The sequence below is a fragment of the Onychostoma macrolepis genome, chromosome 03 (assembly GCF_012432095.1).
Source record: "Onychostoma macrolepis isolate SWU-2019 chromosome 03, ASM1243209v1, whole genome shotgun sequence".
Classification (NCBI taxonomy): Eukaryota; Metazoa; Chordata; class Actinopteri; order Cypriniformes; family Cyprinidae; genus Onychostoma; species Onychostoma macrolepis.
Genome location: NC_081157.1, coordinates 40,601,738 through 40,615,604, shown reverse-complemented (window position 1 = coordinate 40,615,604; position 13,867 = coordinate 40,601,738). Strand labels below are relative to the sequence as shown.

Sequence of the window (13,867 nt, the reverse complement as noted above, 5' to 3'; positions counted from 1 at the left end):
GTCCTTATCACTTCACGTAATTTTTAAGACCTGTGTAATAATTGAGGCTGCAGTCAAGCCTACTTAGGAGGTAAGTGCATTTAGTTAACCAATCAACATCCGACTCTACAGACTCTGCTGGCCATATTAACCTTACAGCCAATAGAATTCTACTTCAATCGGATTGATTTCTAAGAGAGCCATTCACATAATCATATTTGCAGCTCTGCCCTAAATGCATATGAGCTGTGCAAGCCTCTCTGGGCGTGGTCGGTCAGACTTCACGATTTTTTTTTGGCATAGTCTTGCAGTTCAGCGGTGTGGCAGGACTGTTGTTGAAGTTACTGGGTCACGTCGCAGCAGACCGAGCGAGACAAGCAACCATGACTTCAACGAATATGTTTCAGGGACTTGATAGTAATGGCAAACCAAGTTCAAGGTACGAGCCGTGTGCTGACAGTTTATCTGGAGCAGACCGGTGTTTGTAGTTGGTTTGGAGTTGACACTTACATGTGTTTATCTGAGTCGGCAATGATGAAAGAGGAACTTTAGCATGGCTAAGCGCTACATGCTAACTCTTATTAGTGAAGCGGCCAAACTTGTATTACATTTACACTGTGAGGTCAAAGTACTGGGTTTAACTGTGTCTATGAAGTGCTGTGGAGTGTATGATGTTAAAATGTGATATTGCTAACTGTGATTTTAATGTGGTCAATATTATTTGTTAGCCGTTAGCGTCAAATGTGTCGAGGCTCAAAGAGAGGTTTTGTGAGCTACGTAGACGTTTTACTTTTAATCATAAATGTATTTCTACGTTGAAATGATGGCTACCTTTTAAAATAAATGTGAGTTTATGAGTAATTATGAATTTGTGCACGATGCAGACTTTGAAGTAGGCGCATTTCCTTAAAGTGTTGTTGATAAGAAACGAAAGTATACCGCAGGTTTTAGTTTTGTTTATTGTGCAGAGCTTTAACTTTCGTAAAGAAATCCACGAGTTATTATTAAAATTCAGCTTTTTCCGTTAGGTAATACTTGGTGGCCCATAAAAGCCTGACCGCCTAAACTTATAACTGCAGTTGCGATGTTCCGCCTCACAGATATGGTGGCGCTGTAGTTTTAGGTCATTTTATTGATCTGCAAAATTCAGTAATGAGATGTAATGTATAATAGTAGTGTGAATTCATGTACATATCTGTATGTTGTCTGTAGGGTACTAAGACCTCCAGGTGGAGGGGCAAGCAATCTCTTCGGTGGTTATGAAGAAGACGCTTCTGCCTCCAGACGGCCAAACAAAATGTCGTCCTCTATTTTTGCACCTCCAGAAGAGACCCAGGGGAGTGCCAGACGCTCCAATCCCCCAGGTGAGCTTTCAGCAGACACAGTGTTTTCTGTCTGGGGCCTCTTGCACTCTGTGAGTGAATATCACCACTATGTGTTCGAGACTCTCTCTTCCGCTATGCAAACAGGGGTACTTTGCATGTTATCGTGTCACTAAAAGCAACATCAAAACCTCTACCTCAGTCTGTCTATCCAGTCAGTTAACTTTGTAAGATCATAAACCGATTGAACTCATGAAATTAGACATCTAGAGAAGGTGAAGGGTCATAGTGATAAAACACTAGCAGCTCTGTCACAGGCCAAGTATTGATCTGAAGTTTAAAGTGCTCTAATTTCGAGGCTTTAAGTACTGGGTTAAGTGGTCCTCTTCTGTTTGATTAGTAATAATATCTCATGCTGTTTGCATGCTTTGCCCTGAGGGAGCAGGTGCTGAGAATGTCTCTGTTTTTTTTTTTTCTTTCACTGACATACGTGGTGTTTTATAATTGGTCAGGAAGAAACTGACTATGTCACTGTGGTACCATTACTACGGTTTTAGAAATGACCAAATGGCCTGGCAAAGCAGGGTTATTATCGTTAATTAAAACTAAAACCAAGCTCACTTAAGTAATTGTTTAATACGATGATGTATTTTTCATTTTGTTTGATTTTTATTTTATTGTATTTGTATAACTTGTATTTTTGGTAACTTTAGCTACTACTACTACTAATACTACTACTACTACTAAACCAATAAAATAAAATAAAAAACCTTATGTTAACTGAAATAAAATAAAATCAGAAAAACTTGATGTACTAAAATAAAACTAAGCTGAAATAATAAAGCTATACAGACAGACACACAAACGCACATATATAAGACAAACATGTTAAAATGATTAGAACTTTGAGTAGTATATACAGCTCTGGAAAAAAATAAGAGACCACTGTAAAATTATCAGTTTCTCTGGTTTTACTATTTATAGGTATGCGTTTCAGTAAAATGAACATTATTTCTCCCAAATTCCAAATAAACATTATAATTTACAGCATTCACTTGCAGAAAATGACAACTGGTCAAAATAACAAAAACATGCAGTGTTTTCAGACTTCATATAATGCAAAGAAAACAAGTTCATACTTATTTTTAAACAACACAATACTAACGTTTTAACTTGGAGGTGTCCAGAAATCATTGACCCTGATTTTCAATCACAGCTTTCATGCGTCTTGGCATGCTCTCTACCAGTCTTTCACATTGCTGTTGGTTGATTTAATAGGTGTTTAATGGGGTTCAGGTCTGGAGATTGGGTTGGCCGTGACAGGGTCTTGATCTGGTGGTCCTGGCTCCATCCACAGCTTTTTTGACCTGGCCATGTGGCATGAAGCATTGTCCTGCTGGAAACACCAATCCTCAGAGTTGAGGAACATCGTCAGAGCAGAAAGAAGCAAGTTTTCTTCCAGGACAACCTTGTACGTGGCTTGATTCATGTGCCCTTCACAAAGACAATTGTAGACAATTATATTATTCCAGCTTTGCTGAAGCAGAAAATCACCGATCCTCCACCAAATTTCACAGTGGGTGGCTTGTAGGCCTCCCTGGGTCTCTGTCTAACCATTAGACGACCAGGTGTTGGGCAAAGTGTTGACATTCGAAAGAGTTGGCGGTCATCCCGATCAGTGCTTTCTGTCCATCTGTAGCTTTGTTGTCCCCAGTGTCTGCAGCTTGACCTTGCTCTTATGAACTGCTGTCTTGGAAATTTTAAGGATGTTGGAATTCAACTGACACTGTAATGGAACGGCTGCCATACATGTAGAGATGCTGATTTAAGAAAAATTGCGAGTGGTCTCTTAATCTTTTCCAGAGCTTTATATGAAAAACATAACACAATAAAAATTATAACTATCTTAATGGCATTAAAGGAACAGTGCTGCAAAGCTAATAGATTGTTTAGCATATATGGTTGTCTAGTTGATAATATAATTGTTTGCAATAAAAACTGCCCTCTTGCTCTAAAATTTAAGCAGCTACAAAAGGAACCTTTAATCTGCATTTTGTCACTTGCTAAATGAACACAACTATATATATATATATATATATATATATATATATATATATATATATATATATATATATATATATATATATAAAAGGTCTAAGAATGTATGCATGTTAATTTTTAGGAATGTGCATCATGTGTACTAGCATTGGTATATCTCAACAAACTCTGATTTATGTGTCTGTTATTGTCTCAGGTGGAAAGAGCAGTGGGATATTTGGGGAGCCAGGGGCTCCTTCGACTCGGAGAAAGCAAGTTCCCTCTGGTGGAGCAGCCAGTAACATCTTTGGGGGTGCAGAGTCGACCCCACCTTCTGTGAAAATTCAGCATCCCAACAAACCAAAGGTAGACCAAACCCATTAGCCTACACCTTGTATTTTTTCTAGAGCAGCAAATCATCATAGAATGATTTCTGAAGGATCATGTGACACTGAACACTGGAGTAATGATTCTGAAAAAGCAGCTTTGCCATCAGAGTAATAAATTACATTTTAGAATATTTTAAAGAGAAAGTAATTTTAAATTGTAACATTTCGCAATATTACTTTTTTATTTATTTTTTTTATTTCTGATCAAATAAATGCAACCTTGGTGAGCGTTCTTTCAAAAACATTTTTAAAAAAAATCTACCAACCCTAAATGTTTAAACGGGAGTGTATGTGACTCAACAAAATTCATAATTATTTTTTATCATGCTTCCCACAAAACTCTCATTTCAACTGCCCTTTTATTCTCTGTAGGATAATTTAAGTGTGGGTGTACCTGCTACTCCAGATCCACCAGGTAAAAAAAAAAAAAACTGATTTACTAAACATTAGTCATCTGTTCTTCATGCCCCAGTTTGTTTCACCTCAGTGTTTATTGTTGGCAGGCAGTTCCCTCTCCCACCATTTTTCTCTCTCTTGCAGCCCCAGTGCCTAAGAAGACTGTAGTTGAGGTAGTGAAGGCGGAGCCAGTGCCCCCTCAACCAACGCCTGAAAAAGAGCCAGCAGCCCCTGCACCCGCAGCCAATCAGAAATCTGAGCCAGCCACACAGCAACCAACAGAAAAGGACCACGAGCCACGCCTCGGACCCCGCCCTCGCTCTCACAACAAAGTGATCAACCCACCAGGTGGAAAGTCCAGTGTGGTTTTCTATTAGCCACGGCCATCATTGTCACTTCCTTTCTTCCATCTGCTTTTAACCTGTACTAAAACCTATCCTTTCTCATTCTTTTGTTTTTGTTTTTCCCTCAAGTCTGTTACTCTTCATTCCTTTTTTGCTTCTGCACTTTTTTGATTCATTCCTTACTTTCCTTTTTCCTTTCCATCTAATTAGAATCATTGTTGCTGTCACTCCAAAAACTGAATGGTTATGTTTTCTTTCAAATGGTTTGCATTGACGGTTGTACTCCTATATGATTGTTCTCTCAATTTGCTAATGTATTAAATACAAGTTTGCCTCGTGAGACTCAGCACAGTCTATGCAGTGTTCAACTGGTACCACTGTTGGTCACCAAAGCAAACTCTTCAGTATCAGTGTATTCAGTTCTTCCTTTGAAAACCAGTGAATGTGTTCTGATGGCAATTTCTTTTGTGCAATAAGGTGACTTCATTTCTCTTTTTTTTTTTTACTCTGCTCTTGCATTTGAGAAAGACACAAAACCAAATGTAAAAGTAGTAGTTTAGATGGCTAACCAAATGCACAGTTTTTGTGTAAGTGATCGCCAAAGCACACATGTATGACAATGAATAGAATATGTACAATCAGGCATCTTTAACATATCACCCTATTAAAATGTCCATACATGCATTTGAATGTAACCAGAGACCCTTAAACTTGGAGAATCGTCTGATTCTGTACTTGAAGAGAGTTGCTGCACCATTGAATCTTTAATTCTTCTTCTGTTGAATTTGGCCTTTCCTCCCATTACCCATTTGCTTTATTCTTTACATGGCAGTTGGAAGGTCAAATATGATACGTCTGTGAGTGTGTGTGTGTGTGTGTGTGGGCATTTCCCGCATCACTGGTGCCATCCCTGCCCAAAATACTTCAGTGGTTGCTTGGCAATGTAACTGGCTGCGGTGATGTCACAGAGGCCTGTTTCATACAATACACCTCTGTATTGTTCATTTGTATGCCGTTTTGTATTGCTTATTTTTTTCCATGACAATAAAAGGATGTTTTACCATGTTGCTTGAAATAAACTAACAAAAATCTTCATTTGAAAAGTTACTTGCGTGCATGTGCTTGCTGATTTTTTTTTTTTTTTTTTAGGTTACTGAGTCAAGTCAATATTGTTCAAGGTAGGAGGTATCCGCGATTCTTGAGTACAGAATGGACTAAATAATTACAACTTAACTGGTTTATGTAACTCTGAATTAATTTTAGTTCATGTTCTTTGTGCAAAGTCTTGGTCTAATTTTTCAGTGTCATCACTGTCAGATACAAAATTAATTTATACTTGCCATCTACAATATTTGTAAATGTATAAGGATCTATTTAAACCTACTTATTTCATATCAGGTAAAATATGGAAAGAGGGCCTTCAGGGTGGAGGCTGAATTTGATATTGGTATACAGTGCCCTCCACTAATATTGGCACCCTTGGTAAATATGAGCAAAGGCGGCTGTGAAAATAAATTTGCATTGTTTATCCTTTTTATCTTTTGTTCAAAAAATTCACAAAATTCCAACCTATCATTGAAGTAAAACAATTGAAAGTGGGGCGAAAATCTCATTGTAAAATAAATGCTTTCTCTAGTTCATATTGGCCACAATTATTGGCACCCAATTATTGCAACGTCCTTTTCTCGAGATAACAGCTCTGAGTTTTCTCCTATAATGCCTGAAGAGTTTGGAGAACGCCTGATAAGAGATCAGAGACCATTCCTTCATCCAGAATCACTCCAGACCCTTTAGATTCCCAGCTCCATGTTGGTGCTTCTTCTCTTCAGTTCACCACTCATTTTCTACAGGGTTCAGATCAGAGGACTGGAATGGCCAGCAGAAGCTTGGTTTTGTGCTCAGTGACCCATTTTTGTGTTGTTTTTGAGGTTTGTGTTTGGATTATTGTCCGGTTGGAAGATCCAAACATGGCCCATTATAAGATTTCTAACAGAGTCAGTCATTTATTGATTTTTTTTATCTGTTGGTATTTGATAGAAAGCATGATGCCATGTGTCTAAACAAGATGTCCAGGACCTCCAGCAGAAATATAGGCCCACAACATCAAAAATACAGCAGTATATTTCATTGTACTCATGGGGTACTTTTTATCCCTGTGTTCACCAAACCCATCTTGAGTGTTTGCTGATAAAAAGCTCATTTTTTAGTTTCATCTGACCATAGAAGTCAGTCCCATTTGAAGTTCCAGTCGTGTTTGATAACTGAATATGCTGGAGTTTGTTTTTGGATGAGCGAGGAGAATTTTTCTTGAAACCCTCCCAAACAAGGTTTTCTGACCCCGAGACTCAACTATTTTCTGTAATTCTCCAGCTGTGGTCCTTGGAGAGTCTTTAGCCACTCAAACTCTCCTTCTCACCGTGCATTAGGACGATATAGACACACGTCCTCTTCCAGGCAGTTTCATAACATTTTATGTTGATTGGAAATTATTAATTATTGTCCTGATGGTGGAAATGGGAATTTTCAATGATTTTGCTATTTTCTTAAAGCCACTTCACTAATTTGTGAAGCTCAATTATCTTTTGCAGCACATCAGAAATATATTCTTTGTTTTTTCTCATTGTGATGGATGATTAAGGGAATTTAGGCTTTGTGTTCCTCATACTGTATTTATAATCCTGTGTAACAGGAAGCCATGGCTGGATAATTTCATGTTCATAATCACCCTGGTGTGCTAAAGAATGTAAATATGAATGGGAATATACTTCAGAGATATTTTACTCATAAGAATTTCTAGGGGTGCCAATAATTGTGGCCAACATTCATTGGAGAAAAACATTTATTTCATCATGAGATTTTCTCCCAACTTTCAATTGTTTTACTTCAATGATAGGTTACAATTTTGTGAATTTTTTGAGTGAAAGATCAAAAGGATAAACAATGCAGATTTACCTGAATAGCTGCCTTTGCTCATATTTATCAAGGGTGCCAATATTAGTGCAGGGCACTGTGTGTATTTTTTTTTACCCTCTGGTATTCCTCATTTCCTCATTCCTGCAGTCAAAAGAGAAAACTGAAATGAAATGAATAATACTGTATATTATTTGAGTATTTTTTGTTCTTTAATGGTTTGTATTTTTACCAGATTTCATGGTATTAGGCACCTGTAAATTATGCACCATTTTCACCCCCCGGGGATTAATGCATCGCGTTTCCTTCTGGAGCATCAGTGAATGTTTGAACCTTTTTTAATAGTTGTGTTTGAGTCCCTCAGTTGCCCTCGGTGTGAAAAGATGGATCTCAAAATCATACAGTCACTGCTGGAAAGGGTTCAAATATGCAAAAGATGCTGGAAAACTGAAGAATCTGCAGGACATGGAGGATTTTTCTGAAGAACAGTGCAGTTTAACTGTTCAGAACAAACAAGGGACTCATGAACAACCATCACAAAACAAAAAACAGTCATAGATCATCCAGGTAACCAGTATTAAGAACCAAGGGTTCACAAACTTTTGAAGGAGGTTATTTGAATAATTTCAGCTTTTTTTTTTTTTGTCTAGTGGGCTACATGTAAACATCTTATATGTCAAATATCTTACTCAGGACAGTACTAAATAAAAAAATAACATGCATTCTGTATGACCTCTCTTATTTAGTTAAAATTATTCACATTTTCACAGATTTTGCAAGGGGTTCCCAAACTTTCACATGCAACTATATATGCTTATTAGACATTTTCAGGCATAATTTAATTATATTTTGCATTTAGATATTTTGGACATTTCCTATTTATTTCTCATAGGGGCCATTTTTAGAACCATTTAACATTTTCTAACTGTTTTGTATTGTGTGTTCATACAACAAGTGCCACAAAATTCACTAAGTTGTGTTCCATTCTTGTAAAATAAAATAAAGTTAGTCTAAAATGACCATCAAAGACCACAAGAGGGCTAAATAAATGCCCTTTACGTTTAAATTTTGTTAGGAGAGTTATAATGTTTCTTTTATTTTTTAAATCAAATTGGTATTCTACATGAAGTATTGATATATGATTGTGATAGTTTTATGAGTTTTGTTCAAGAATCAGTACAGAAATGCAAATAACAAACTTTTCGCAAACACTTAACACAGGAATTTAATTAAAATGTACAGTTACTTTCTGAATAAATTGTGCTGCAGACTGTGCCACACACTGCCAATTCCGTTAATCGCAATCCCATTTGAAGACGCGGGGGGGCTAGAGAGCAACATGATGCAATCTGTGATGGGTTTGGCAAGAACTTTTGCGGTCGGCTCTAAAGAAAATTGTTTCTGTGATGCTTTAAACCGATTATCTCCAACCGGGGAAAGTGACCTCACATGTGTGATTCCCCTGATTTACCGGCTTCTGTTTACACATAGTGCTCGATTAAAAAAAAACACTCAAATCAAAGAAGGATTATGTATTAATCAATGCACTAATGTTTGCGTGTAATACTTGTTCACGGCATAGGATGCATTAAATAGCATGATTCACGTCGTTAATGTTTGTGGGAGCACAGCAGCGACGGGACATGGCGCTGTGACGTCAGCTGGCCCCTCCACCATCACCACCGTCAGTCTGCGGGAGTCACCGACGGAAACAGCATCACGAGCCACCGGATTCATCGGTAACGCCAAATATGATCAGTCTCACATAACGCTCCGATTGTCAATGACAACGCAAACCCATAGGCACATCGCACGGTAGCTATTTATTCGCGTATTTATTTATTTATACTCGGGTGATTTGTCTGTAATGGCTGGGCTCGCGAGCTGCGGCTGTTGAGAGGCAGGTGCATCGTCTGACAGACGCTCGCTGGGCGTGATGCGATGCGATATGGGTTTGGCTCCAGCGCAGCGATGAGACGGACGCAGCCGGAGGATCGTCGAGCAGCAGCGGCGAGGCGCGTGTGATCGAGCCGCCGACACTGGCGCAGGAGCACCGGCGGCGAAGAGGGCTCGTCCCCTCCCGAGCGCTCCGTCTGATCGACAAACACTGAATATTAAACGGTCAACCGGGCCGTGGAGCGAAGCGGCATCATGTGCACCTGATGACATTGTCATCAACTCTTAGAAGCCGTTTCGCCGTTTCGCCATTTCGATTCGCGTCGCCGGTGTGTTATTTACTCTTTCTCTAGTAACGAGCTCCGACCAAACGCCGCCAGGATGATGGAGCTGGACGAGGTGGTGTACCAGGATGACTACGGGGCCGTGTCCGTCATGTCAGAGCGGGTGTCGGGCCTGGCCAGCAGCATTTACCGCGAGTTTGAGCGCCTCATCAAGAGCTACGACGAGGAGGTGGTGAAGGAGCTGATGCCGCTGGTGGTCAACGTCCTGGAGAACCTCGACTCGGTGTTAACGGAGAACCAGGAGCATGAGGTGGAGCTGGAGCTCCTCAAGGAGGACAACGAGCAGCTCATCACGCAGTATGAACGGGAGAAAGCGCTGCGCAAACAGGCGGAGGAGGTAAACTCCAGTGTTATCATTTCATCACACACCCTTTCATTCTCCTCGTACACGAGAGGATTTTATTATTTGATCATAACGGGGTCTGTAAACATTTACAAGAGCCCTGTAAACACTGACACTGCATGGCTCTTTAACCCTGTAAAGCCTGAGACAAATCTGTTTTGTTGAAATGGAACCGCCTACAGAACATATATATATATATATATGCGCTTCCATGATGCATAATATCTTATATATGTATATATTTACATATGTGTTATGTTTTGTATCATATTCAATACTTTAGGCTTTTATAGCCAATTTAGTAGTGAAGATATGGTGCTCAATCTTAGTATCAGTAACAGATCAACAATCTTAGTAACAGTGCTGTTATTTATATGGCCAAAATGTAAGATTAAATTCTGATAGCTTGTAAATCAATTAGGTTTTGATGGCAGTATAACAGACATAAAATGTATATAAATATAAGTTGTAACTCTCTCCCCTGGTTTCACAGACTTAAACCTAGCCCCAGGCTAAAATGTAATTCTGAGCTGTTTCAACTGAAAGAAACGTGCAATGACTGATCTTAAAATATATCAGTGCCTTTGTTTTGTCTCAAGATGCACACCAGTAATGTTTTTTTCTTAAATCTCCCCAAAATATATGTGACCCTGGACCACAAAACCAGTCTTTAAGTGTCAATTTTTTCGAAATTGAGATTTATATATCATCTGAAAGCTGAATTAATAAGCTTTTGATGTATGGTTTGTTAGGATTTGGCCAAGATACAACTATTTGAATATCTGGAATCTGAGGGTGCAAAAAAATCTAAATATTGAGAAAATCACCTTTAAAGGTGTCCAAATGAATTCTTAGCAATGCATATTACTAACCAAAAACGACGTTTTGATATATTTACAGTAGGAAATTTACAAAATATCTTCATGGAACATGATCTTTACTTAATATACTAATGATTTTTGGCATAAAAGAAAAATCTAGAATTTTGACCCAGACTATTGCTACAAATATACCCCAGCGACTTAAGACTGGTTTTGTGGTCCAGGGTCACATATGATATTTAAATGCATGGTTTTATGCTCAAATCTCTGTAGTTTTAATTGTTGGGTCCATAACATAATGCAGTGCAACACAATGCTGATTGAGAGATGTATAAATAAATGTTCCTCAAAAGCCTGTTGTATCATGTTTGATACTGACATTTTAACATGATTTTTCTTAAAATAAATAAATAAATAAAATTCATATTTGGACAATCAGGTAAACCGAAGTTGCTCCAGTCCAGTTAATGTCCATCTTGAAATATTACTAACACTATGAAAGTTAATACTTTTTTATTAATTATTATCATTAAGTATTTCACTGCAAAAACATGTGTACCGCAACCTGAAGGGGAACGTTTTTAGAATCATACTAAAAGGCTATCAATTAGATGACAGAAGACACATTTGTGAGCATCATGTTGATAATTTGGAGGCTATAGAAATTCATGCAGCAAATATGATACTGTTGGCTTTATAGGGTTAAAGCCTCTATCTATACACATTAGAATGAAATACTACCTTCTTGCTTTACTTACACACAGAAACTCATGTTGTAAATAGCTATTGCGGGTTGACCTGGTCAATTCATTGTCCTTGACCCTGGGATGTCCACTTGAGAAACTTAAGCCAACAATGCACTACAGTTCTTGCATCAACTCCTCTGCTGAGTCCCGTAATGAAAATTGTATGTGTTGCTCAGCCTATACTTGCTAGAAACAGATCTCTAAACCTCCTACATAAGATTATCTCATACACGTTTATACATAAGTAATAAGCAGACAAACGCTCATCTGTTTTGAATGTCAGGACAGGCACTGCTGCTATGACTGGACAGCTACAGGGAACAGATGCCCTATATGACTCTTCACATGCACCGCCACTACATGCTAACACATTTTCCAAACGTAACTATATTATCGACTGCACTCCCGGAACATTATTGGGATTCTTGTTGTGTTAAGCTTTATAGCAGAGTTTAGACTGTAGCATGTAATCAGAATGTGAGTGTGTTTCCTCTTTAAGCTCAAGTCAATGTTGTAATTGTAACGATTTAGTGTGTGAATATATAATGGAGAGTAAGTTATGATAGATCTGTCATAACTAAGCAATGTACTTGAAGAGCTGATTAATGTAGCAAAAGACAAAAAAAAATACAGTCTGTTTTTCAGTATCGTAGATGTTACAGAGAAGGATGTGCTTATGAAATGCAGTAACTGCAGTGATGCTTCTCACCCATTACTTGATTGCTTCCATTTTGTCTTGGAATTTCAACATGAAAGCCAGCCACACTATTTATTCTTCTAGATCTATTTATTTATTTTAAAGATATATTTTACTCTTTTATGTTTTCTAAAAATGTTCTTTATTTTTATTTTTTATTCTATTTTATTTTTCAATTTTTATTCCAAAAAAATCAGCAGTTTTAAATGTTTTTTCCCCATTTTTTTATTTACACATGCTCCCATAAAATACATTAATACTATAAACTATATAATAAACAGTTCACTCAAGTCTATTGTGCATTTTCCCGGTTGCAGCCTCTTGTCCAAAAATAACAGATGCCAGTCGGGAATTTTGCATGTAGCAGGCTTGTTTCTATTGCAGAAAGAAATAGGCTATGGTTTAAAATAATACAATTAATTAAATAAAATAGTTAAGTGTTAGGGATAGATGTTTTATGTTTTATTGCAGCAGTACAAAGACTTATTTGCTTGGGGTACAGAGGACAAATGTGGGAGGGTGATTATGGGTAATCAATTTTCTCATAGAAGGAGGCTGGTTGACGCTGTAACCCGATTCTCATGTTATGAGACAGACAGAAAGCACAGAGCGAGTGAGATAGTGAGGGATGGAGGGACGGAGAGAGGGAGTAAACAGCATTCTCCAGTTTCACATCCTGTGGGATTATGGCAGTAGACTATAATGGCCACAGTAAGAAAATCCAGCTCAATATTTCTCGCTGTCTTCCTCTCATACAGACTCATCCATGCATAAACACATTTTCTGAATGTCAAACAGCTTGATATAATACAATTATCGATCCTCAAGGGAGAAATCAGTGTCTAATAACTCTAATTGAACATCTTTATAATGAACTTGCATTTTAGAATTTTAGCTGTTGGCTTTAGAACAGTATGAAATTTTAATGGATACAGATTATTTACAACATACACAAAGCATAAGAATGTTTTTGCTTCATATTCACATCTTTCTGATGTATGGTGGCATAACAGGTGCACTTGACTCTACTCCAGCTTGTCACATGTAATTGTTGTCATTAAAATCTCATATCCCTGCTTAATATGCAAGACAAACGCAAGCAAGATTGTGAGTTACTTCCTACAAAAAGTGTAAACACTGCGACTCATTATTTTGGTGGCATCCCAACCAACCTGACACAGCAATAAAATCTCATCCAATGCTGCAAGTTTTGGGCGATCCAGTTGCAGACAGAGAGATCCATTTTGAAACACTCGTTATTTTGTGTATTCCATTCAGTGTAACTAGTGATGCAGAAAATACACACTTCACCTCAGAATTGAATGAGGGATGTTGTTATGTCAACGTATAGCAAGAACTCAAATTAGCATTCTGGAATTACATTATGAAAAGCATTACATAACATTTAATGCCTCTATAATCCCATATGTAGACATGCTTCAGATATGAGGAGTATATAGTACTCTAGAAATGGCTTCTAGTCAAAACGCTCATTAAAATGACATGATCGGCCTAGTGTGATGTGTTCACTGAAGACGGATTTGAAATTTATAGTGTTAGATAGAGTGTGTTTGGTTTTTCCCTCTCTTTGCAGTGCTAGGATTACTGAATTCCAGGAGGCTGTTTGTGGCTGGGCCGCACTG

The 13,867-nt window shown here is 38.0% G+C and overlaps 2 protein-coding genes across 16 annotated transcripts in view; both read left to right on the top strand.

The window, feature by feature from the left end:
- Positions 1-223: 223 nt before the first annotated feature.
- Positions 224-5,574, top strand: jpt2 (Jupiter microtubule associated homolog 2). Its single transcript, XM_058771933.1, has 5 exons — positions 224-418; positions 1,192-1,343; positions 3,556-3,704; positions 4,100-4,142; positions 4,268-5,574. Exons 1-5 carry the CDS (start codon positions 363-365, stop codon positions 4,498-4,500), a joined length of 633 nt encoding a protein of 210 aa, XP_058627916.1. The 5' UTR covers positions 224-362; the 3' UTR covers positions 4,501-5,574.
- A 3,230-nt stretch (positions 5,575-8,804) lies between these two features.
- Positions 8,805-13,867, top strand: part of mapk8ip3 (mitogen-activated protein kinase 8 interacting protein 3) — a 29,054-nt gene continuing 23,991 nt past the window's right edge. For 6 of the 15 annotated variants that reach the window (XM_058770896.1, XM_058770904.1, XM_058770897.1 and 3 more), the window contains exon 1: positions 8,807-9,954. In XM_058770896.1, the coding sequence (XP_058626879.1) occupies positions 9,655-9,954 (300 nt within the window). In that variant the 5' untranslated portion in view covers positions 8,807-9,654. Of the gene's footprint in view, positions 9,955-13,867 lie in introns of all 15 variants that reach the window. The other 9 variants (XM_058770906.1, XM_058770901.1, XM_058770898.1 and 6 more) reach the window with 4 other exon arrangements.

What these genes read in the sequence shown, in the direction of transcription:
- jpt2 (XM_058771933.1), top strand. Translation starts at nt 363, where the DNA reads ATGACTTCAACGAATATGTTTCAGGGACTTGATAGTAATGGCAAACCA. An exon ending in AATGGCAAACCAAGTTCAAG is followed by an intron (nt 419 to 1,191) that starts GTACGAGCCGTG and finishes TGTTGTCTGTAG; the next exon opens with GGTACTAAGACCTCCAGGTG. An exon ending in AGCATCCCAACAAACCAAAG is followed by an intron (nt 3,705 to 4,099) that starts GTAGACCAAACC and finishes TATTCTCTGTAG; the next exon opens with GATAATTTAAGTGTGGGTGT.